This window comes from Polypterus senegalus, chromosome 1 (genome assembly GCF_016835505.1).
Source record: "Polypterus senegalus isolate Bchr_013 chromosome 1, ASM1683550v1, whole genome shotgun sequence".
Taxonomy (NCBI): Eukaryota; Metazoa; Chordata; class Cladistia; order Polypteriformes; family Polypteridae; genus Polypterus; species Polypterus senegalus.
Genome location: NC_053154.1, coordinates 86334528 through 86361507, shown reverse-complemented (window position 1 = coordinate 86361507; position 26980 = coordinate 86334528). Strand labels below are relative to the sequence as shown.

Here is a 26980-nt window from a genome sequence, read left to right as displayed (position 1 = left end):
CTTATTATTACTTTGGTAGTTATAATTATAAAGATTAAGAGGATAGATTAGGTATAGATCAAGCCTGCTCTCTTTCTCTCCTCCCCAAGTGAGGCTAGAACCCACGTCACACAGTCCCAGTCCTCTGACATACCCAGAGACAGAGCACGCCCAAAGCAAAACAAGCCCCATGCAGCGTTTTAGGTTAAAAGATAGAGATATATATTACCAATATAGTATAAAAAAAAAAAAATTGTGCATTTAAAATATATATAGTCTTCAGCAATTTTAGTGCATTAAGATAATACACCCAGATAATAAACCCGGGGGATGGTGTTAGAAATTTGTCCAGAATAAGCATAAGTCTTAATGCAATAATAGCAATAAAAATAAACCAAGGGTATGATGTTGAACAGTCTCGTTTAGGGTAGAGATAAAATAATTAGCTAATAAAAAGAAAAAGTAATTAAGCACAATAAAACATAAACGGATAGCGCCCTAGTAATACTAAGTAATAATGAGAATATATGATGATAAAAACCCGTATTTTAAACAAAAAGATCAGACAGTAGATTATTAGTCCTTGCTATATCATAAACGGCCATGACTCACTATTATGTATCAGAATAGTCCCGGGATCAGCTTTCTTAATTCCTTTTCTGCTTCTTCCTTGCTAGCGAAGAAATAGAATTGACCTTGCAATTGAACTTTCAGTTTGGCCGGATACAAGAGGCTGTATTTGATGTTGGCTTGCCGTAACCGCTGTTTAATGTTGTAGAAGGCTGCGCGTTTAGTAGCTGTTGCTGGAGAGAAGTCAGGGCACATACACATTCTGAGCGTGAAGTATAAATGAGCCCTTACAGGTAGGTTATGTTGATGGTGGCGGCACAGTCATAATCTTATCATGCAGCTCCCTAACTCATAAACAAATAAAGTCTCTGGAATAAATTGAATAGGCCTAATATAATCACAAAATTCAAAGAAATTTTAAGTATAATGAATATCTTTAAACATGTACTCATGTTTCTTGCTTATTGTACCCTTATTAATATATACAATTAATGTAATCTCACCATCCAATCAATTCACAACATCAGTTTTTCCACTGAGAGACTGATTATGAAGACCTTTTTAGCTTGCAATGAGCAAATTTAAAGATGTAATCTGCCAGTTATTGATGGTGGTCAACAACAGAGGATGATATTTGTGGAATTTTAATGTAAGTGTTAATGTAAGCATGTTTGAGAGATGCCTGTGCATTGAGTTAATTTAGCCTTTAGCAATGCAGTCAAAGCCTAGAGTTGTAGTCCTGTTGACATTTTGAGTGTTTCATTTTATTTTGCCACAACTGTGTCTTTTATTTGAGTTTGAGAAATTTTATTGTTGCTGTATTAACAGTTATATTGTAATCTATCATTTTTTGCCCCTCACAATGTTTATGACAAGTTGTGAAAGAGAGAGGAGGTTGGGAGCATGCACTGATAGTAAGCTACTGCACCCACCACACAGCGAACTACCTGGATTGAGACCCAAGTTCAGTGGGTGACACTTTTGCACCACACTGGAACAGTTTGAGGTTTTTTATGGCGGCTAGAGTGCCAATCCTGCAAAAACCAACCCCCACGTTTTCCCTGTAAGTTGGAGAACCTGCTTACAGGGCTGGATGCAGATTAACGTTCTACCGAGGACGAAGCAATTGCAGGTTAAGAGCCTTGCTCAAGGACACAATGGAAAAGAGGCACCTCCGCAGATCCCAGGCCTCACAGCCACCACTCCGCCCAAATGACAAGTTGTGACCCATGGAAATAGGCTCAGATAATGAAAAAATCTTCACTCCAGTCCCCATTATTAACACTTTTTTAAAAACATTAGGTGGCATAAGAAGTGCTGGCTGTTCCAAAATAAATACAATACAGGTCAACCTCCCACATTTTAAAGTGCAGTTTATATTTTCCTTCAGAGTCAACAAATCAAATGTCTTTCAAACACAACAATGTCAAAAAGCATTTTCAAAGGTAGCGAGTATCCAACTGGTAACAGGCAGCCAAACAGATGCATCCCTAAAAAGCAAAGACTAGCATTGACGTAAATTTCCATAGAGACTAACAATCAATACGCTTATCTGGGCCAAGTGGCCAGCTGGGGAGTGAAGAATATTGCCTGGCTGCAGGGTTCTTACTGGCAACATGTAGCGCAAATCTGATTGCTTTTTAATTTTTTTGTTTACACAGAAACAATCAGCATGCAATCAATACGCACTAGAAAAAGTAAAAAGACTTCAAGGAAGACAAATCTAAATCAGTCGCTTTTAACAGCACTACCAATATGCAGTTTTTTTGCTCCTAATCAAACACCCTTAGTGATTCATAAGTTATCTGAGCCAAATAGGCTAAACCACCCTTTTCTCCTTCCTAATACTTTTGGAGAAATTCTTGATGCTTGTCAGTGATTTGTCATGGAGAGTGAGTCCAGTAATTCTGCACAGCAGCCTCATTTCAGCCACTTGGACCAGCAGTCTTATTATTTCGGTTACTACGCACAGGTCATGATCATTGGTATGTATAGTAGTGTAGACTGACCAGTAAAGTGAAAACTTCATCCAAGGACTTGGGTTCTACCTTAGAGCCATGGTTGATGTCACACTGATTGCTTGGTCAGTCTCTGGGTCAACCATACCATCAATGGCCAACAACCCATTTTAGTATTGTTACCTTATTTAAAGTGCATAACAGTCCCTTATTGTGAACTAAAACTGCATGCTCACTTCTCTAATGTTAAACTATGGTAAATGTATTTCCATTTAACTTGTAAGGTACTGTAACAGGAGGGCACCCTATACCCAAGATAAAAACAATATTTATATAGCTCATTTTCATGCAAAAAGTGTTGCTCACGGTGTTTTAGGAGGAGCAAAAAAAATAATTACAATGAAAAATAAATACAGTGGAACCTTGGGTCACAAACGACTCGGACCACGTACAAATCAGGTTACAACCAAAAAGTTCGCTGAACTTTTGCATCTGTTCACGACCACACACTCGGGCGACGAACAAGCCAGTTTCCCTTCTGGTTCGTACACGCTGATGATTTCCACACGTGTTCAGTTTCTCCCTGTACATTGTTCTCTGCTAGACGTGCGAGCATGCAAGGTTAGTTTTCTTGGTTGTTTATGATTAATTTTTGTATAAATTAAGGATTTTTCAAATTTTCATTTTTTTCCTTGTGCTTAAAACTCATAAAAAAAGTGCTTACAGCGAGCGGTTCGTAAGGCTGTAGCGTGAATTCTTGCAATGTTAGTTTTCTCTGTTCAAGGTTTTCTCAGTGTTATTCAATGTTTTTACATTTAGTTTACTATTACACTGTGCATTCTATGGTATAATTAACTATTTTTGTGCTTAAAAATCTTTAAAAAAAAATATATATATATATATATATATATATATATATATATATATATATATATTTACATACAGCTTGTACAGTCCGAAACGGATTAATTGTATTTACATACAATCCTCTGGGGGAAATTAGTTCAGGTGACGACCAAATCAGGTTACGACCCAGAGTTTTGGAACAAATTACGGTCGTGACCCGAGGTTCCACTGTAAATCTATTGTTAAATTAGACATTTTATAAAACTCAACTATAATAAACCCAGAGAGAAAAGGAAAATCAGAATAACTTCCTGCCCAACTGGGCCTTTCTAAACAAGCTTTCTTATCTCCCAAGTGTCCCTTCCCTTTGCGTCTGTCCTACACTTGTACCCTCGGGTTCAACCAACAAAGCACTTTGTTCGTTCAGTATGGTGTGTGAAACTAACTCTAGCAAAATTAAATCTTCTAATGAGAAAAATTGTGCTTCGCTACGCCTGAGTGGTTGTGTGTGACATGTTATGGAGGTGGGTTTGGGTAAACTCAAAAATCAAGACGGAGGATTGTGATGAAGTAGTTTTGTCTACAGATTAAACAATGTATGTACAAGTATAAACTGACCCACTCCACAACAAGCATATAATATGGTCTACGGTACATCTGTTTTGTTTGAAAGGCCACAAGTATGACTAAAAGTGTAAATACACATTCTTGATTTGTTGAAGATGGTAATAGTTTAATTTGTTGAAAATAAGGAAAAAAATTTCCTTTGCTTCAATACTTCAGTTCTCATTTTCATCCAAATGGGTTCACTGTTCGAGGCGAGGACATAACAATTCTTGAAATTTTGTCCTTTGCTTTGATTTCCCGGTGGGACTGAGGTCTTTCCATATTTCATCTCAGCATCTCTACCAACTAGAAGCATGAAATTGTTGGACCACTGGAATGTCACTTTCCGTGTTTGTCTGACATCAGACATGCACACCACATGTCTGCCTGTGTGTACTTTTCGTTTTGAAATCTTTGAAGCCTATTATACACTGAATTTCTACAGGATCTTTGAGTGATGCTTTCAGCATCCATCACTCCATTGCACATTGTGTGACTCAAAGCTTCTCAGCGTCCGTTTTGCATAAATTCCATACCGCATAGCCATATATCAATTTTACACTGGCCAGTCGTTTTTATTTGTTTCGAATTTTTAAACAATGCAAGAGTATTTCTGCTTGCCAGCAGTATGTCAATTGGCACTTTTAAAACATTGTTCATTCACAGCTGTTACATATTTCTGGCTATTTGAACAATATCATAACAATATCATAATGGCATGATTAGCTTATAGGAATTCTTAAAACCACCACCTGGGTGAAGGCTATGAAGAAAAGAGAATCAACTGGAACACAAACTGCACTAGAGTCTAAAATGACCATTTTTAGTTGGGCCATTCACACATATTAGAATAAATCAAATTTAGAATTTGCCACAATTTGGAAAATAATGCAGTATATTCACATAGGTAGTCATCAGTGGTTCAATTATCAGGAAGTATATTCACATGGAATCACAGCGCCCATACCTGTATGAATGCTTTCCAGGTATGGCAAATGCACTCCCAGTCGCCATCTATCTTTTTCTTTTTGCCATTCTGTCATGGTTGGACGAACACAAGACATTAAGCATATGTACTTCTTTTGTTTGAGTAGTCCAAAACACCCATTTTCCTTCTTTTGTTTTGTTAGCATTGTATGCATTTTATTTTATTCTGAACGCTCATTGGTTGTCAGCTCTCACATACACTAGAGCCCACCTTCGCAGAACACCATGACTGAGCTGCTGGAGATGTTGCACTACATGACGGGAAGTCACAGTCATTTCCCATGACTCATCATAACTCACAAAGATACGACTAATTATCACTGGAAAGTTTGTGTAGTGTGAAAGCGGCTTAACAGAATAAAATGAGAATATAAGAAAGATGAAATTGTGTTGTCTTTTGTGAAGAGAAAAAAGTAAATGAATTTGACATGTGCAGGTACTGAATGGCCACATGACGTGGCCAAAAACAGAACATCGGATGAGGCTGGTGTATAATATTCTAAATGAAGCTTGGTTCTTCTGCTTGGATCCCAATTCTTTATGCCTCTGATTAATGGAATGCTTATGTTTATGTTGTATGAGCTTAGTATTTAATCATACAACAGACATCACATGCCAGTTTTCCATGTTTCCATGTTGCATTTACATGGACAGTGTGCAGCAGCCCATCCAATAATCTGAATGAATTCTGTCTCCTTTAAGTGTATTTTGAACCTCAGCTGTAGTAGTCTGCTGGGTGCCTGTATACAAATGGAGGTTCATTTTATTCTTTGCCTCTGGCTGGCTTTCTTTAGCAGCTTATCAGATCATAAAGAGCCTTATCACTAAGTGACAGGCGGATACAAAAAAGGTCGACTAATGATTTTGGAACCCATGTAAAACCTGCCGAAAGCCTTGTCTTTCAGGTCTCTCTCACTAGCAATGCCTCTGAGTCCCACAGAGGTGTTAGGTATTATGAATTTAATGAGCAATATGAACAAGAAAAGTGATTTAGCATTTATAAACATATGAATTCCCTAATGGTGTGTATTTGTACATCACATGACGTGCTTGATATAGAGATACTGTAGCTGGTGTGGTTAGGCACAAGCCCTCTCTGTGACACTTGGGAGGACTGACTATCCCTCTGTCTGTCATCAAACCTGTTTGATCCATTTTAGAAATGCAGGGAACAGAGCCTGTCCTGGCAGGAACCAACACCTGGATGATATGTCAGTCAGTATCAGATTGGAGGGATTATGTGAACTGTATATAGGATAAGATGCATCATATAACAACATGGACCTTGCTAACTAGAGATATAAAGAACAGCATTCTGTAGTGCTGAAAAGCCCTTGAACAAGATTCAGACTTTTCTTCAACCTGAAGAGAGGAATAGGAGAAGCTGGGGAAATTCAGTTCTAGCTTTCATCTGTTGGTGAGGTTCAAAACCCCCATGTTCCTTATTTCTCATTGCTGCATTCTTAGTAATTAGTAATTTTAGATGAGCGTTCATTAGTTGTCAGCTTTCATGTACACAGAGCCCGTCTCTATGACTAAAGACCAAATCAAACCTGTTAGATTTTATTGGAGCACTAAGTCTCAGAGTGCCTCACATTATGCGACTGGCTTCACTAGAGTGTGCCACCAACTGCCTCCGACTAAGAAAGACTATGTAAATGAAGACTGTGACTAAAAATCATTGGAAAAGATGCATAATATGTCATGGGCTTTAAGGGCTTTATTTATCTTGAGAGTATGAAGGGCCAGAAATCTTATCTTCTCTAAAAATGTGTCATGACTCTTAGCAGTTATCTTTCTAGTAGCTACTGTCCTATGTGAAGATGGGATACTGCAGGTCCAGGTTAGGACAAGCTGCTGCTGCAGCATTAGCAGGTTGGCTGTTGGCAGGGGACCGTGGAGCCATGGGTTTCACTGTGTAGCTTTTCAGCTTTAATTCTCTTTATTTTTTTTTTGGTGGGGCTTTTCACTGAGTGCAGGAGCAGAGTGAACCAGGCAAATTTAACAAAATCCTCTATGGACGATCACTTACTGAAAGGCTTCTTTTTGGAATATATCAGCTGCGTCTGCTTTTTCTTTCTGGTGTAATTTCCATTTTGCATTAATTCTTTATCAAACAGTTATTATAATAGTTCCTAAAGAGACAAGTACTCCCATCAAAAGTACCATTATTAGAAGACAAACTGACTTCCCTTACATAACCATCCTTTTTTTTTTTTTTATATATATTCTTGTCCATTCTCCATTTTGCTCAAGGTCATGTGGATGTGGTCAAGATAATAATGGGCAGCCAACCTCAGGTCTTATACAATATGAAAAGTTCCACAGATGAAGAAGCAGCTACAGGTATAGAATTTTACTTATTCTTCTAGTTTACTATTTTTCTTTCCTGATTAGTATTCACAGGTTCATTAATTCTAAAGTTTACTCAGTAAGATTTTACTTTTGTCTAATTGGTTTACACTTGGCAACACAAGAAGAACGTTCAGCTTTTTACAGGTCATTTCAAACACTGAAGCTGTGGCGCCTGCATTGCCCCTAGTTTTAAATACATTTATTATAGTTTTGTTGGTATCATTTTAGATTAGGTGTCCCTTAATTACGTTGTACTTACTATGTAATTACGTGTATAATTACATGGTAACTTGGTGTAATTACGTTGTATTTACTGTATAACACAATGTAATGCTGTTGTTAAGCAGTTAATTGTAATTGTTATTCCACAATTTATATACATAGGTACTTATAAAAACTGAGTACTTAATTATAGTGTTACACTGTATTACACAGTAAGTACAAGGTAATAACCTAGTTTCTCTGTAATTATATAGGTAATTACATGGTAATAACAGTGTAATTAGGGACCCCTAATCTAAAGTTAAACTGTTTTGTTATTTGGGTAATGTTAATTATGAATTTGAATGATTTGTGCAAATGAATACTTTTTTTTATAATAAAACAATGTTGCATTAATTAACCCTAGCATCATTACTAATGATGAGTGAACTTCATGGTGTTCGCTTCACCTCTTGTTCAGAGAAATCACAGAAGTGTTTGCCAGTATTACTTATTTCGGTGAAATGCATTGAAGTCAATGGGGTTAGTCAAAGGACTAACTAGATTTGACTGGATTGTAATGGTGCAATCATCTTCAAAGTGTCCTTAAGGGCTAAGAAAACGTCTGTTAAGTATATTGGACTGAATATTGTGGCCAATAGGATGACCTGAGCTGTGCAGCAGCAAAGCCAACCAGTGCACCACTGTGCCTCTGTGAGGTCAAAGAAGAAAGAATGCAGTCAGAAATGTGCAATCATATCTCTGTATTATAAAAAAAAAAATCTTGGAAGGAGACAAAACGTGATTTTCTCAGAGAGACACATTCACGTCCCGCAAGACAAGTCTTTGTGCCAAGAGATTTAACCACGCCTGGGGCCAGAAATAAAAGACAAACAGTAGATGAGAAAGTAGAACATCATAAAGAATTCAAAAACATTGGCGTGGTACACATATAGAGCAGGTTAGAGATAATGGAAGTATGAAAATTCAAAAGTCTCCAAAAAAGGATAGTAAAGATCACATTAGCGCAAACAAATGGAAATTATTTCTCTGTGAAATAACGGAACAGTGAAAAGAGATCGAATATATTGTTTGGATTTAAACTTGAAGTTTTAGACTTGTAGATCGTCTAATTCATGTTGACATCAGGGAAAAAAAGTAGTGTTTCTTCCTAATGAAGAGGCGTATCAGCGAGAATTAAACGATTAAAGTGAAATCCTGAGAGAGAAAATTAAAAAGCCCCATGAGACAAGAGCTTATGCAAAGAGATTTGGAAAAGTCTTGCCCACATAACAACACACACATTTCAATCATTTCTCATTTGTGTGAATGCTATTGTCAGACACATTTCTTGTAGAGAGAAAGAAATGATATTCACTCAAGGGCAGTTATACGTTGCGTTGTCATGATGTAACTCCAAACATGGAATCAAAATTCAATGCGATATTGATGAAAAGGTAAATGCGAAAAGAGATTGAATATATGGATATAGGTGATATGACAGAAGTGCGCTGCGTGAGATGCAGATCATGGGGCATGGCAGCAGCAGCAAGCAAAGAGGAGGTAACAAAAAAAAACTGTATTTGTTCCCCATTGTATCACCGTTTACAAGGGGGTTTCGGAGGAGTGACCGCATCTCCTTGGAGAGCCTTCAGGCCCCCTCTAACACAACGCGAGTGGCAGAAATGTTAAATGGCTGGCGCGTAGCGCAAGCCAGAGAAGTTGGCGAGCAAAACGAGCATAGGGCAAATCCCCTAGTATTTCATCAAAACAAATTCAAAGTGGCATGTCAAGATTGTAGACATTAGCTTGTTCTTTTTTTCTTTCTTTTTTTTTGAAGCTGCACTGAAGGCTCTCCAGACTGTCTGTGCTGATGCTTTGCACTTTTTCTCCTACCAGAAAGATAGAAACGTCTTGTAAATAATAATAAATCTTTTGTTATTATTATTACTTCATAGAGTCTCCTGTTTTTTGGAGGGTGGGTCAGGCTCCTTCAAGGTTTGTTTTTTTATCTCTGTGTAGCAAATAATTTTGCATGCATAGAGCATGTGCCTCCTTCTTTTTTACTATTGTCGAGGTGCCCTACGCCAACTTGAATAAAGAAGTGTATGCAAGGAGTCACATTAGTTTAGGGATGCACTCGTACATGTGATCATTGTGCAAGATCCTGTCCTGGATCAGGTAAAGAAAGGTAAAGAAAGCTGTCAGTGAAAGGAGCAAGCTGGACTGGAGTTGGTAGCGTATTCTTAAGGTTTGTTTGCACTTTGCGCTCCTGTATACCGCAAGGGCTTGCATGACATAAATTTCACCAGCTGTAGAGTATAAATCCTCTTAAAGTGCTAATGAATGATTGTGCGCTAGGGGCATTATGTTGCCCTCTCTCAATGTACATTAAAGGTAAAGAGCTACCGTGAGTTCTCGTTCGGGAATAATGAGTTGGTAAGAAACCCTTTAAAGATGCATTTTTTAATTTTTTTAACAATTTGTCTACCGGTTGGTGTAATTTTTTTTTTTTTTAAACATTGAATGAATCTCTTTAAATTTTTTTTTTGCAAGTTTTAAGTGCACTGTGCCACTGTTTTAATTGGTTAATTATTTATTACTGCAAAAATTTACTGATTTTTTTATACCGTGTACTTTTAAAAATTATTTATTACACAATACATGCACATATTTTAAGATTAACACCTCTCTTGTGTGCCTCCCTTATTGTCCTGCTAGTTCTTAGTCCTACCATACACTCATAAGTCCTAAAATACCTTTAGTTGAGTACCACAGAGTATGGCAAACATGCTGCTGAAATGGACTTGTAGCTGAAATTCACTTGGCACTAAACTGGATTAGGTAGACACAACAATGGCAGGAAGGATAGATAAAGTAGTGATTAAAAAAAAAGCAAATAAGCCAAAGCGAATCTGTGTGCCTGTGCTGTGTACTTCATGATGAGCTCACTATGCTATCAGATTACAACCTAAAAAATTATCATCTGATTTCAAATTTACCATTGCTTTCAATAACGCTCGAAAAAAACTGTTTTGAGTGCAGGTTCTCTCTCACCACACTGAAGACAGTTTGAGCAATTTCAGTCTTGTTTTCGTCCGTTTCAAGGTACAGAGGCAGCCCTTGTTAAAATCACCAATGACCTGCTGATAGTAGCTGACTGTGAGCTTGTATCCTTACTTGTGCTCCTTGATCTGAGCTCTGTCTTTGACAGAAGCTCTCCCGATATTCTATTAGAGAGATTAAAATCAGTTGGTATCATTGGCATTCCACATGCCAGGTTTATATCTTATCTCTCAGATTGTACTCAGTTTTGTACAATTAAAAATTCTAGATCACAAAGGAAATTTGATATTCATTCCACTGTTATGCTGATGACACCCAGTTTTTTTAATCTATCTGCTGAGCCCGATTCCTCTCCTCCATCCTTTTCCCTCTCTGACAGCTTGCAGGAAGTTAAATCATGATTGTCTGTTAACTTTCTCCAATTGAATATTAGTAAAACAGAGGTACTTCTGGTAGGAACTAAAACTGTTTTGGCCAAATGTGACAATGTTTCTTTGAGTATAGATAATTCTCTAATCTCTTCTTCCTCTCACTTTAAGAGTTTAGGTGTTATTCTCGATAGTACCTTAACATTTGAAGCACATATTAATAAAACCACTCAGTCTATATATTTCCATCTATTTAATATTAGCCAGCTAATAGTACTGCTATTCTTGCATATGCTCTGGTTACTTCTTATATTGATTATTGTAATTCTATCCTTTCTGGTCTCACAAACTCCTCCATAAACTCCATCTGGCTCAGAATGCTGCAACTCGTATCATTACCAGAACCCTTTCCACAGAACGCATTACTCCTGTGCTTCAGCAGCTTCACTGGGCTACCTGTTAAATATCACATTGATTTTAAGATTTTGCTTTTTTTGCTTTCAATACCCTTCACAATATGGCACCACCGTATCTCTCTCTGATCTTCTTCATATCTCTACTTCTTCCTATATTCTTAGTTCCTCCTCCTCTATTAATCTTATTATACCTTCTGCTCGCCTAACAACTTTGGGGTTTAGAACTCTGGGCCGAGTGGTCCCTCATCTCTGGAACTCTCTCGCAGAAGACATCTGTAACATTTACTTTCTTCCTACCTTAAAATCCCACCTTAAAACACATCTCTTTAAGCGTCCTAATTTTGTTTAATATAAATTTTAGTTAAGATATTTAATTTTAATGAACTGGTTTTATTGCAACTTTAATTTTATATTTATTCCATATTTTGACTAATGCTATTAATATATTTTGCAAGATGTCCTTGAATCTTTTCAGGCACCTATAAATATAATAAAAATAAAGTCCAATTTGTCCACTGCACTATAGTAGCCTTCATATAGCTCACCAATGACTTCATTTCAGCAGCATTTGAGATAGCAGGTTACAGCTTGCATGTTCTATGGTGGCTTTTGGGATTAGAAAATATGTACAAGTAATTTACTGTGTGTATATGTATATGTGTGTGTGTGTGTGTCTGTATATATATATATATTTTTTTTTTTTAGGTCTTAATTTGCTGCCATTGGCTCTTGCACCAAGTCTTTCATCTTCTATAAGGTTAAACCAACTGCGTTTGAATAGTAACACCCACCCATTTTCTAAATGTACCCGTACACAAATTAGGGTGCGCATGTTGAACGAGAGTGCACTGTGCATGCACGTATTGGAATGAAGTCACAACTTAGAGTGTGCAACTGTTTGGTAAATAAAGACCCTTACGTGATCTCTTATGGAACATACTGTATATGCAAAGTGATATGGGATGTTTTCTGCATGGAATTCACAGGATAACGTACGTACCAGCTAACATCTTGACTTTATTAGTCTGATATGTTTATTTTCTGAGAGAGGTGATTGATTTACCAGCACTTTTCTTCAATTCAACATTCTCTGTCTCTATCCACAGACAATGCCTCACAACCTGTCCTTCATCTCCCTGCTGCCCTCTGCCATTTCCTGGAATGCTTCGAACTCCTCTCTGGAAGAGGGTGAAGCCTGGCAAGCACCCACCTTCACTCGGGCAGCCCAGGTTCGCGTCATTGCCACGTTTGTCCTTTTCACATTTGCGGCAACAAGCAATCTGGCGGTCCTCGTGAGTGTGCTGAGGGGCCGCGGCCGTCGGCAGTCTTCACACATCCGTCCTCTTATACTCAGCTTGGCACTTGCAGACCTCATGATGACCTTTGTGGTGATGCCTTTGGATGCAGTGTGGAACATCACTGTTCAGTGGTATGCAGGCGATGCCCTCTGTAAGATTCTCTGCTTCCTGAAGTTGTTTGCCATGCACTCCTCTGCCTTCATTTTAGTGGTCATCAGCATGGACCGGCGTATAGCCATCCTCCACCCACTGAGCTCTCTTGATTCTGGGCGACGAAATAAAAAGATGCTTCTTGTGGCTTGGACTGCCAGCCTGCTCCTCGCCACCCCACAGGTAAAGCACACCATTTACAGACTCCTCTACTCCCAGGGTATGGCTCAGCTCTACTAGCTTATGCTAAAATTGACAATTTGACCACTGAGTAATAAGAACAGGCTGTATTAGAGTATCTCATGGTCACATAAATCAGATACAAGTGACGCTCAGGTCTCACTTTACAGACAGTAATTTAGAGTCCATGGCAATGCATGGCAGTTGAGGTCATTCAGGTCAGTCGCTTTGAACATAAATCCTGAATCCATCATTTTGTATGCAATGTATCATGATGAATAGCATCACAAGTCACTTTGTAAATCATATACCAATATTATTGTTTGCAATTAGTCGGGTCGTATGAAAAGCGAGTCCCAGAACAGGCCTTACCCAGCTAAGCAGGACTCAGTTGGCACAGTCTGGGTGTGCAGAACAGGTGACAGAGACAGACAGATGACTGGACCACCACTTATTTTTATGGCAGTGGAGGCTAGTGAGGTAGAACTGATGTTACACACACACACACACACACATCAAAAATGTCTTGCATCCCAGATTTTCCAGTAGTTTCACCCCAGTTAGCTCGGAATTCTAAAAAATCAAGACCCACAAAGCCATTTCTCAAACTAATACAAATTTCTTAAACTGTACAAGTTGTATTTATCCTACAAGGGTATATGTGTGCAGGGAGCATGTTGGCACTGCGGCTCACTTGGCCACCTTAATGCCTGATTGCTCTCCGTATGGAGTTTCTCAGTGTGTCTTTTTTTCCACTTACTCCACATTCAGAACTCAAGTAGATAAGGTTGAATGGTCATACTAAACTGACCTGGTGGGTGAGCGCATGTGATCTGTCCAAAGCTGGTTTCTGCCTGTTACCGACTTTGCCTCTTTACAACATTGAAAAGGAAAAAAAAAAGTAGTTCTAAAAGCGAATGGATGGATGATGTAACTGTATTTCATAAAGCATACTGGTGTTTATGTTAATATTATTATATCTAAGGTTTATAGTAAAGTTTTTAATATAACTCTGTGCTTTGCATGCTACCTAAAATGACTGCCAGCTTGCCTCCTTTAATTCAGGCATTAAGTATTCAAACTCTGGAGATGAATGTTTAGTGGACAAACACCCTACTATGGTTACTTGACTTGACTTGACTGGACTTCAGCAGTATTTTGACATGGGCTGCCCCCCAGTTAGTTTGCAGTTCAGATCTGTATCATTCCAACAGACATGGCATCATGTCCAACTGTCTTTTGGGCAGAGTAAGATTATTCAAATGATATAATCAGTCCAGACTTAGAGATTGTGGCAATATGTTTTCATTGCATAAGTATAGCCAGACTGAAGAGAGAAGAAGAGACCATTGCAATTTGTCACAAAACAGTGTGATGTCAGTTTTGATATTTTAAATCTGGAACATGCTGTCACTTCTGCTTTTACACAGCAGATTAGATGTGTGGCCCTGAGAAAATGAATGAATTATTGCCAAATTGGGAAATATTTCTGAACTGATCATTGAAATACAATGGAACATTAGCATATTAGGAAAACCTTTGATGAGAACAGGCCTCTCAGCCCAACAAATCTCACCAATCCCATCTAATTTCTCCAACATAACATCAAGTTGAGTTTTGAATGTCCCTAGTGTTCTACTATTCACCACACTACATAGTAAGTTATTCCTTGTGTCTGTAGTTCTCTTGCCAACATTTGTGTAAAATTTACCCTTAACCAGTTTCTGACTGTGTCCCCGTGTTCTTGATGAACTCATTTTTAAAGTAGCAGTCTCGATCCCCCTGTACCTTTCATAATTTATAAACTTCAATCATGTCACCTTTTAATCTCTGTTTGCTTAAATGGTTAGTTTTCTCCTAAATTACCTTTGCAGTCTTGACGTCTGCCTGGTTGCTCTTCTCTGGATTCTCTTTAACACTTCTGGGTTTTGTTTTTTTTAGCCCAGAGACCCAAAACTGAACACAGTTGATGTTTGTTCAAATGTTTTAGAAGCAAAGCAGATTCGAATTTAGAATTTAATTTGGGGGTTAATAACAGTTTTTGGTGCATTGCGCTATATGTTAATTTTTTAGAGGTAAATTCAGTCTGGTCTTCCATCAACTTTTAGCACACAAGCACACATCAGCATAACAAGTGCCTACATCAGAGAAGAGTGACGGATTATGTTGTCCATTGTTGATGCACATTTGGATTTCAGCTATGGCTCTGCCCACACAATAGTGCATGATGATTTGGGGTACCGTAGAGTTTGTGCAAGATGGGAACCCAAATAACTTACTGATCTACCCAAGCCAACATCCTTTGGTAAATTTCATCAGGTTTCACTCCCTCTGCCCAAAGAAATCTCACAACGGCTCTTTGTTCAACAATCCTGCAGCGGAGCATCCATGTTCATTTGACCTTGGCTTTAACTACACTAACAGCGATGTACTACACTGTACGTGTTCAAGATACCCATAAGCCATTGCGAACGTGTTGTATTGTGTCACCTTCTGTCTTTTGCAGTTAGCATGTAATTTTCAAAGTACCTTTACTTTTTGATTTACTCTCATATTTGTTAATGCATAACAGATGACAGATACTAGTGTTATAAACTGTGTGAGGAAGACAGAAGATTCACTTCTCAGAAATCATGGCACTGGAGATTGGTGGAGTGCTGCATGTTGATTAGCACATATAAGAAGGACTTTCACCGTAATCTGTAAACATGACAATAACAATCCTAAAAACCTGCAGTACTACTCTTAAGGTTCTTCTACCCTATTGAACATACTGGAGAGGGGCTGATTAACTGCCTCTGATTGGACAAATGGCCATTTTGCCTCTCTGTTTGTTCAGATGTTTGCCACTGATTAGATGCCAACTCCTTCTTCAGAGGAGCTATGTCTAGTTGCATATACATATATATTCAAGTTTTTTTTTTTATAGTTTCTAATCAAACCTGAACACAGATACAATAAATCTTGTATTGCAGAAGAGATTACATAACAATTGATGGGCTGTTTGTTGCTGTCATGCATAGTTTGCCCACCTCATGCTGGGTCATCACCTTTCTTGGATGCCCTCAGTTAACCACTCATTGAGCTAAATGTGTTGAAGTTTGCCCGGAATATTTATGAATAATGTTTGTTTGGCACTGACCAGAAAGCAGGAGACAGAGCTGGAGGTAGCAGAGTTAAAGATGCTAAGATTTGCACTGGACATGACGAGGATGGATAGGATTAGAAATGAATACATTAGAGGGTCAGCTGAAGTTGGATGGTTGGGAGACAAAGTCAGAGAGGCGAGATTGCGTTGGTTTAGACGTGTAGAGGAGAGATGCTGAGTATATTGGGAGAAGGATGTTAAGGATAGAGCTGCCAGGTAAGAGGAAAAGAGGAAGGCCTAAGAGAAGGTTTATGGATGTTGTGAGAGAGGACATGCAGGTGATGGGTGTAACAGAACAGGATGCAGAGGACAGAAAGATATGGAAGAAGATGATCCGCTGTGGTGACAGCTAACAGCAGCAGCTGAAAGAAGAAGAAGTTTGTGAAACGGGCTGCAGAAGGTCGTTTGTATTCTGATCGTCTGTTGCATTTAAACCGCCCCTTGGCACTTCATCAGGGTTCACACCTATAGGTCACGCTGTTTCAATTTCTGATTTGATTTTGCTCTTCCTTCATAACTTCTGCTTTTTGTCTTGCCCTTTTTGTTAACATTTTTGCTACTCCCTATATTATGTTTCTACCATTGCACTCGTCTGCTCATCTGGTTAATGTGTGTTTCTTTATACCTTTGCATGTAATTAACATTTACTTTATATTACCCAGTTGAGTCCATTTTTAATCAATTCATCCAGCTGTTCTTCATGGGTTACTCCAGTTAGCTTTGTCAATCAGTTTTTCAATACGGATGCTCAAGAAGGAGTGAAAACTAAACAGGGTGGCCCACCTCAGCTTGTAATGGTGTGACAGCTTTAGAGATTCACTGATTCTTATAGGGCTGGTCAGAAATAGACCCCACACTGCTGAATTTTGTAAGTCAGTATCATGATTCTTTGCTCTGAGGTCCTGGATGATGAACTTTGACAGGGTGACAGTCTGCTATAGGCCCTGTCAGTTATCAGAGACCCCTCTCTTGCGACCATTTGTTCAGTCAGTGCCTAACTAAGGATACAACATAATGATTACAGGATAGATTAGCAATGCTGCTTTTCAGAACCTGACAATGGAATCACACTCGCCATAAGTCCACATCAGATCTCTGCCGGCGGCCAGGCATTGCACATTTATCGCTAAGGAACATCTCAATGATAAATGTATCTGTTGAAAGGTCTGCTCACAGCCATTTGCATTTTAACCCAATTATGATCCTCCTTGAAATGTGATTCTTCGGCTTATTGGCTCTACTGTATCACAGCAGTCATGGGCACATTTGCTTGGTGTTTAATGTTTACTGTAAATTCTAAGCATTGTTGCCTGTTTCTTTTCTTCTTGTTTATGGCCCCGATAAGGACTGTTATTAAACACTCAGACTCAAATGTACAAAAGAATAAGAATTATGCCTCCTAAAGTATAAAAGCAAATGTCATCCACAGGCTAAGATTATTGGAGTCCGACCAATAAGCTTTAGAGGATAGAAACTGCACACCAATAATTGATCTGCTCCAGCCAAGTTGCTATTATGTGTTAAATTCATCTACGTTTAGACAAAATTTATTAAGTATTGACTAAATGTAAAAGAAGTGCAATGCATTAAATTTATGGCTTCACTCCTCATTTGTGGCACAAGCTAATGTATAACTAAAGCCAAGTTATTATCAGATAAAGAGACATTGATCTATTTTCTGTGAGTTTAAATTTGTGCCACTGGTTCCAGTTGGATAGTACCTGCCAGTTTTATATGTCGTCTTCTTAATAAGAATTTGCAGGGGTGGTCCCTGGGGGTTGTTTTTCATTTAGGTAACTGTGCAATTCTTGTTTCACGAAGACTGTTGTCCATCTTGCGAAGCCAATTACTGTCAAGGATCAGTCTTTGAGAAGTCATGAGGTGACCTTTTCAACACTCGCTCAAACCGACTCGAGATTTAATTTATATTAACCTATAATCATTGGTAAAAGCAAAGTGAAAAAGAAAATTTGAAAAATGAATACACACTAGCATTTGAAAGTTTGAAATCACCCAGAAAATTACATGTCTGGATAGCAATTGATATCTTTACCACAATACCATTATATTGATTTAAAATTCATCCAAGGGATTCCTATTGTTGCTAATGGCTATTACTGCTTAAAATGACTGATTTTTTTCATTTATTATTCATATATGACAGCAAAGTACCATTTTCAGCCATCATTCCTCCAGTGTCCTAAAGGTACTCCTTTAGCTTATCCTTAATTAGTCATGTTTATGTGCATATTGGTTATAGAGTAAAGCAAGTAAATTATCTTACCGTTCATTTGCAAGGTCCTGGGATTCCTAAAGTTCAATTCTGGGTTCAGAAATGGCCAAAATGAAACCGCTTTCTCAAGAAACATATCGGGAGTCTGTAGTGTGTGAAATAAACACTTTACTGGTCCTCTGTTGACTTCTTTTAATACACACCAAATGGCAGTGTCATCTGCAACACTGAAAAGATGATTCCAAGATGCAGGCCATAGAGGCCAAGTTTCAAAGAAAATGTATACAGTGAAACCTCAGGTCACGAATGCCTCAGACCACGTACAGATCGGGTTACGACCAAAAAGTTCACCAAACTTTTGCATCTGTTCACGACTACACACTCGGGTGACGAACAAGCCAGTTTCCCTTCCTGTTTGTACGAGCCGGTGATTTACGCACAAGTTCAGTCTCTCCCTGTACAGTACATTGTTCTCAATCAGATGTGCATCGCGCAGAGGGACTTTACCTCAAAACTGTAATCTCCTCTCCACCCAGTTCCTGCTCACTTTCTTCATGCCAGAACTCAAATCATGCAAGGTTACCGGTACTTTTTTTTGGTTGTTTATGGTTAGTTTTTGTATAAATTACAGATTTTTCAAATGTTCATTTTTTTCTCTGTGCTTACAACTCATTAAAAAAAAGTGCTTACAGCGAATGGTTCGTAAGGCTGTAGTGTGTTGCAATGTTAGTTTTCCCTGTTCAAGGTTTTCTCAGTGTTATTCAATGTTTTTACATTTAGTTTACTATTACGCTGTGCATTCTATGGTATATTGAACTATTGTTGTGCTTAAAAATCTTTAAAAAAATATATTTACATACAGTTTGTACGGTCTGGAACAGATTAATTGTGTTTACATACAATCCTATGGGGGAAATGACTTCGGGTCACAACCAAATTGGGTTAAGACCAGAGGGGGCACAATTAAAACTGTTATGAAAACTCGGGTCACAAATACTTAAAGGTTGAGAAACGCTGTGCTAAAACAAAAAATGTAGACCGATTTGTTTCTTGAGAAAGCCATTTCATTTTGAGTATTTTTGAACCAGGAAATGAAGTTTAGGAATGCCAGTACCTTGCAACTCAAGGTAAGACAATATTCTTGCTTTATTGAACAGAATAACTGGTTTCTGCAGTGCTAATGCAATCACAAAGGTTTCTTTAGTAACCATTTAGCATTTATACATGACAACTTAAGGGTGAGCTAAGGGAGTTGGCCATTAGGACACTGAAGGAATGGCCGATGAAAATGGGGGCTTTGCAGCCATATGTGAACAATAAAAAAATAAATCATTAATTTCCTGGTGAGATTAATCTCGTTTTATCTAATCTAAGATAAACTAATCTAATCTTCAAGAAGTTATAGCCATTATAAACACTAGTAATGTCTTAGCTGTATTTTAAACTCAACTTAATGGTATCATGATAAAAAAGGGTATCAATTTCTATCCAAAATGTGACATTTTCTGTGTGATTCCAAACTTGTAAATGTTTGTGGTTTAAAAAAAAATGGTATTTTTAAAAAATTATTATTATTTTTTTTAAGAACAGTGGTGACAAGAACAGGCCATTCAGCCTAACAGGCTTGTCCTTTCTATTCTTCTAGATTGTCCAAAATACCACAAGTTTTGAATGTCCCTAACGTCCAGCTCTCCAACACGCTGCTGGGTAATTTATTCCCTGTGTCTGTTGTACTTTGTGTGAAGATAAACGTCCTAACATTTGCTCAGAAACCTTAAGTTTCCAACTGTATCACGGTCTCTTTCTTGGAGAATGTATTTTAAATTAACAGCCTGGCTCCACTGTACTTCCTTCCTTTGTACTTTTAAACACTTCAATCAGGTCAACTTTTAATCTCTTGTTTTAAACTAAACAGGCTTACCTCCTTCAATCTGTCCTCATAGCTCATACATCTTACATCTTAGCTTCACTGTACGTGTTCAAGCTACCCATAAGCCATTGTGAATGTGTTGTATTGTGTCACCCTTTGTCTTTTGCAGTTAGCATGTCATTTTCAAAGTACCTTTACTTTTTCATTTACCCTCATATTTGTTAGTGCATAACAGATGGTGTTATAAACTGTGTGAGGAAGACAGAAGATCCATTTCTACTCAGAAATCATGGCATTGGAGATTATGGATCACTATGTTCTGTAAACATGACAATAACAACCTTAAAAGCCTGCAGTGCTGCTTTTAAGGTTCTTCTACCCTAATGAACATACTGGAGAGGGGCTGATTCACTGCCAGTGATTGGACAAATGGCCATTTTGCATTTTTTCAAATGTAGTTCCTAAATATACCTTCTCTAGACTTTCTCTAGGGCTGCTATGTCTTTTTTGTAATATGGAGATTAAAACTGCTCACAGTACTCTAGGTGAGGTGACACTTATGCAGTGCTTGTTGATCGCTGCCGCTGGAGTGAGAGTTACCGTTTATGTAATGTGTTTGGGTTACGTATTGTTCACAAAGTGTGTTGCGGCAGTTCACCGCAGGTTGATTTAGACTTTACTTTGCTATGATGATCGACATTCACTTCATGGCTTGCTTTGTTTCCTGACATGCAGTGTGAATTATGGGACCTTTATTTACACAGGAGTGCGCCTTTCTACATGATGGCCAATCCATTTAGTTTGTCACAACTGGGCTCCAATCAAGATCTTGACACATCTCAAGGATTATTAAAGCAAACAGAATGCACCTCTCCTCGGTTTGGAGTGCCACAGCCAAAGGCTCAGAATACTTCTATAAATGAGAGAGTTCAGTTTTTGATTTTTAATAGATCTGCAAAACTTTCTGAAAACATGGTATCACTTTGTCATTATGGGTTATTGAGTGTTAAGCAGAAATGGCATGTTTATAATTTAAAATTAAATCTACAACAAAAAAAAAATGCAGGGGCCTGAATTGCGAATCTGCTATACGTCTTTATGTGGAGTGACACCAGATGGAGAAGCAGTTGATCGCCTTCAGTGTGCTACATACTCGCAGAATCGGAGCGGTCCTAACCTGCCTTGGATATTACAGAGGGAAAATGTGGTCACTTTATAGAGTACATCAAATATACTTTGAGGAACAATTCTTAAACTGGTGTTATATTCAGAGTAATTTATTAATGCTGTCTTTAAAATCTTGAAAATAACTGCTTGGCCATTCCTGTTTGCTCTAATCCAGCCTCTCCTCTCCCTCTACGTTTCTAATACACAACATACTAGGCTAATGTTTTGACCTTTTTATTACATGTATGTATAATTTTTATTTTAGGAATGGGAATGTGGTTAGGGAACAGACCGCCTTGGTACAGAAGACAAGACTTATCAGGAAGACTGCACTGGCAATGGTAACTTAGACTGCCGTGACAGGGGGTACTGTACCCTGTAAAGTTGCCCTAAAAGCAGCATAACAAGGGCACAATTAGACAGAACATGTCAGCTAAATATTTTATATAGTTTACTAGACCACTAATAAAGAAAAAGAAGGATGATGATGATGATCCCCTTGAGTTGGTGAGTTGAAGCCAGTTAGCTGCTGTCCCACCAAGCCCCCCACTTTTCGGTGGGATAAAACAATTTGACAGCATCAGCAGACAAACATGCGTCATTCTCACCTCCTAGTATTAAACTCATAGCTCAAACTGGGGACCGTAGAAAGCTCTCCCTCTTCTTCATCATCCCACGTTTTGTCACGTGCTGAGGATAAACTACCAGATTGTAGCTGACACCAATCTCTAGAGAGGAGCTCAACTGACAAAAGTGTTCATAGAATTCTGAATTGCAAATATTCAGTGTACTTACTAAGTGAGCTCTTTTCATTTTGTCTCTAAAAGGAGAATTCTCCACTGGTTCCAGTTAAATTGTCCATCAGTAAGGCAAAGAATTAGAAATGGTGACCAGTGAATTATGAGAAGTGCTTCTGTTTATTCACTGCAAAATGTAATTTGAATTAGAAAACTGGACTGGCAGGACAGACAAAAGTTAAAGCACAAAGGAAAGCATACCATTTGCTCATTTTCTGAATCGATGTAATCCAGTTTTAGGTTTCTGGGAAGGCAGAAGCCTACCTGAGCAGCACTGCCTGAAAGTAGGAACCCAGCCGAGAGGCCAGACCCTCGCATGTCTATGGAATGAACAACAAAGATCCTGGCTTAGTAACCTGTGCTAAATCTGCAACATAACCAAACAAAACTAAAAATCTGCTGGCTCAAATCACAATACATTCCTCTTCATTTTTTATCTTTCTTTTCATTATCTATTCAGCTGCAGTAATTATGTTTCTGTATTTTGTGGTCATCCAATAGCTATATACAGTATCATATTTCATCTGTAGCAGTATGAAAGTTGTTTCTGTTTGAATTTGTACTGTGACATGTCCTAGGGTGGAGAACATGGCCGTCTGCAAGGACTCCTCAAAGACCAAAGAGCACTTGAAGCTAAGCTCCGAGGCTCCAGTTCAATTTTAGACTGAGGATTAATGAAGTATCCATAAGCGTAAATACAGATAGGCACACAGATCAGAAGGAGCCTCAATCTTTGTTTAAGATTACAGTTCAATCTCAAACCTCTGGCCACTGCAGTGCCCCTCCAAAAACATGAAGAATGCAATGCAGTTTCATAACTGGGAATTTTCCAGACTACACCTCAAAACCTGTGACACTGAATTTGCCTTTCTAGGTTCTGCAACACTTTTAACTGCATTGACATGGAAAAGACACAGGAATGCAATTTTAATGCAGTAATGAGAAGGAAATAAATAAGTGAAGCTCTCAGTATTCATTCATTTTTGGACCTGCTTAGTGCAGTTTAGGGTCATGGCAGTGTAAAACTTTTGGGGTCTACAAAACTCGACTTGATGCCATTTGGTGCAATCTAGGATTAATGAGCTTCTTGGACTGATGGCCTGTTCTCTTGACAGTTATTCTAACATTCTAAAGATTTTCTGAAGTCTTTCCAATGACACGCACAAGCAATTAATCGACACCTCTAAACAGCTCAGTGTAGATAGATTGATTGACTGACTGACTGACTGATTTTATTTGTCCCAAGGGGGAATTGGGCTTTTTACAGAAGCTCATTAAATAAATAATTACATACATACTCACAGACACTGTACTCTGAACACACACTAGAATGACTGAAAAAAAAGAGAATTAAAAAGAAAGGAAACGTCTGACTAGGCAGTCACAGTGAAGCATTAAGCAGATGATGTATTGCTGTTGGCATAAAGGAGCTCCAGTAGCGTTTCTTGACACACTTCTTGTGATCAATTTGTTGGCTGAAACTCCTCAGTGTTAGTGCGTCTGAGAGAGGATGTGAAGCATTGTTCATAACGGCACTCATGTTTGTTTTAATCCTCTCCTTTGCTGTTACATCTAGGGGTTCCAGAGTGGGTCCCATAACTGAACTTGTCCTTTTAATTAGCTTGTTGATTCATCTCCTGAAGTGATGTTACCAGCCCAAAAACACACTGGTCATCACAGAGTTGTAGAAGATGTAAAGGATGTCGCTTCCCACATTAAAGGAATACAGTCTCCTAATGAAAAAGCCTGCTCTGCCCTTTCTTATAAAGTTTCTCTGAGACCAGTCCAACCTGTCATTGATGTGGACCCCCGAGTACTTGTAGGAGTGGACCATCTCTACATTCACTCCATGAACAGTGACTGGACATAGAGGCTCATTGATGTGGCGAAAGTCAATATGCAGTTTGTTGGTTTAGCTGCTGTTAAGTTGCAGACAATTCTCTTTGCATCAAGAAACAAACTTCCCCACCTGACTCCTCTCCTCCGTCTCATCCCCTTTATCAATACACCCCATAAGTGCAGAATCGTCTGAGAGTTTCTGCAAATGACTTGACTTGCTGTTATATTAGTAGTTGGAAGTGTACAGAGTGAAGAGGAAAAGAGACAGGACTGTTCCTAGTGGTGCTCCAGTATTGCTCACTGTGTTATGCTGGACAGATACTCCATTATTCTGGACACCACAGACTCCTTCACCTGCATATTGCTGAGTTTATCTCTTAACAGGGAGGTCAAGATAGCATTGAATACGTGTGCTGTGAACATTTGTGCATCCTTGGATGACTCCTGCTTTGTGCCTGATGCCGTCAGGATTAGGTCAAGTTTTTGAGACTCTAATGAGAAAGACTTGATGAACAGAAGCATATGCAGTATTTAGTTATTTGTTTTGCAAAGCATGTTGGACTCACTATGAAAAGGCGATGTTAAAATAGGTCAGTTTAAATTGATAAAACATTCTTGTAGAGATGTCACAGTGATTACTAAATTTTCTCAATTAGATGGAGTAAACAGCCGTCCTTGTGTCACATTTTTATGTTGGTTGACCTACGACTGAACAGGGAATGTGCCACGCACTAAATCACTCACTGCATGAGCACCACCTTCTTGACGCTTGATTTATGATCTCACGGCTCAAGTCTGACTAATGGTTTGATTTTATTGCTTCCCCAGCTGTTCATCTTTGGAACGATCAAGATAGAAAATGCTGATTTCACACAATGTGTGACACATGGCAGCTTTGAGCACCACTGGCAGGAGACGCTCTACAACATGTTCCAGTTTGTCACCCTCTATGTCATTCCCCTGCTTGTCATGATCTTCTGTTATGCCAGGATCCTCCTGGAGATCAACCATCAGATGAAAAAGGACAAAGGTGGGGGGTTTATTAATAGCCATTTTAAATATTCTCTACATTGACCAGGCCAGCTTAGTCACTGACCAAGTGCTGGCTTGGGTCAGGCACTGGTATTCCACAAAATTGAAAATCTTTAGAGTCCATGCCAATTGAACCAAATCCATAGAGGGTCGATAGTATTATTCATTATAATGCTGTGCAATGTTGCTGCTTCACAATACCTGGGACCACAAGACAAATACCTAAGTCACAAGCTGTTATTGTAGACCCAGATATCCTCAGAAAGAGGATATGATTCAAGTATATTGAAGTCGATGTTCCCTCAGAAGGAAAGCAGTGGACTGTCATCTCCTGACTGGATAATCGCTATCCTGAGTTGACAGGTGCATCTTGGGCCAGACGCCCAACCTTTTCGTTGGGTTCATTCCAAGTAGACTCTTTCTTCCTAATGACAAATAAAGAGAAAGGGTACATTCAAATACCGTGCAAGTTTTCATACTTATTCGTTTGTATTGTCACACCTTCTGATTTTTTATCTTGTTGGAAATGTTGGGTAGAAACATCATGTCGCTGTTTTGCAGCTTGAGTCATTTATAAACCAGGTTTGTTCTAATTTTTAATGAAAATAAAAATGAAATGTGTTAAGCAGATGTTGAATTGTTCTAAAATCAACGTAACCAAGAATTAGGAGTAAGTTGTAACTCTGCTCAGGTTGTTTAGTTCACCAAGACTCATTTCTAGCTGGTGTGGCTATTCAGTATTTAGTTTTACCTCAGCATCAGCTATGGCCAAGTCAGTTGATACTGCTTAAAACTCTGTATACATGAGAACATCCTTTATGGTTCCTCTTTTGAAAGCCCCTCAGAGACTGACTTATTTTCTGTTTGTCACTTTCTCCATCTTTTGTTGTCCTAACAGAGGACTCCAACTTGCGAAGGAGTGGCACAAACAAGATTCCCAAGGCACGCATGAAAACTCTCAAGATGACCGTCATCATTGTGGCCTCATTCATAATTTGCTGGACGCCGTACTACTTGCTCGGGATTTGGTACTGGTTCTGCCCCCAGATGCTGAGACACACCCCGGAGTACGTCAACCACATCCTCTTCTTGTTTGGACACCTCAACACTTGCTCTGACCCTGTGATCTACGGTCTTTACTCGCCGTCTTTCCGGGCCGACCTGGCAGCATGTTTGAATCGGCGGGTCAAAAGACTGCCCAAAAACGTAGTGAACCAGCTGGTGGAGGTGCAGCAACAGAGTGAGCACCGCAGGGTGCCAAGCCGGGCAGTCGCTGCAATGGATAACCAAAATAAACTCTAAGGTTTTGCACCAGAGACTTTTGTTTCTTTTTGTTTTTTTTTTTAATATTTAATAATAAAACCAATGTTATAAATTTTTGCTTTGCAGTTTTGAATTTATCCAATGTTTATTCATCTATCCATCTATCAATTTCTCTGAATGCATTTTTTGTGCATTACTATGTCATTGAGGGGAACGACAGAAACCATCCTTGCATGGTTCTGTAGTTCATCGTAAGGCACACTTTGTCATACAAGGTCATTTTAAAGTTAACTTAAGACCCACACACACATTTGACACTAAAGGACACAGATGACGGTCCAAATCCCACATGGGTGGTGGCCAAGCTGGGAATGAAAATCAAGGTTCCTGGAGTTAAGAGGCTCCTCTGAATCAATTCATTGCAAATCACTCGCAGATGTACATCACACAGCACTGACGGGCAGGATCTTCACTCCTCCTGACCACAATATTGTAGAATAATAAATAAAGGAACTTGTGTAGTCTGGTTTAGTTCAAGTGTTTCCTGCTCACCAGATCCTCCATACATTGCCTTATCAATTCCTTCTTGTCCAGTAAAGCCTTCCGCTTTCATTATTAATTATTAAATGAAGTGACTGATAACCTCAAATG

The 26980-nt window shown here is 38.7% G+C and overlaps 1 protein-coding gene across 4 annotated transcripts in view; it reads left to right on the top strand.

Moving 5' to 3' along the window:
* Window positions 1-26376, top strand: part of LOC120528595 (gonadotropin-releasing hormone II receptor-like) — a 39178-nt gene extending 12802 nt beyond the window's left edge. For 2 of the 4 annotated variants that reach the window (XM_039752781.1, XM_039752779.1), the window contains exons 3-6: window positions 7203-7292; window positions 12459-12983; window positions 24863-25064; window positions 25965-26376. In XM_039752781.1, coding sequence (XP_039608715.1) covers window positions 7275-7292; window positions 12459-12983; window positions 24863-25064; window positions 25965-26368 — 1149 coding nt within the window. In that variant the 5' untranslated portion in view covers window positions 7203-7274 and the 3' untranslated portion in view covers window positions 26369-26376. Of the gene's footprint in view, window positions 1-7202; window positions 7293-12057; window positions 12345-12458; window positions 12984-24862; window positions 25065-25964 lie in introns of those variants that run through there. The other 2 variants (XM_039752773.1, XM_039752788.1) reach the window with 2 other exon arrangements.
* The last annotated feature ends 604 nt before the right edge of the window (window positions 26377-26980 follow it).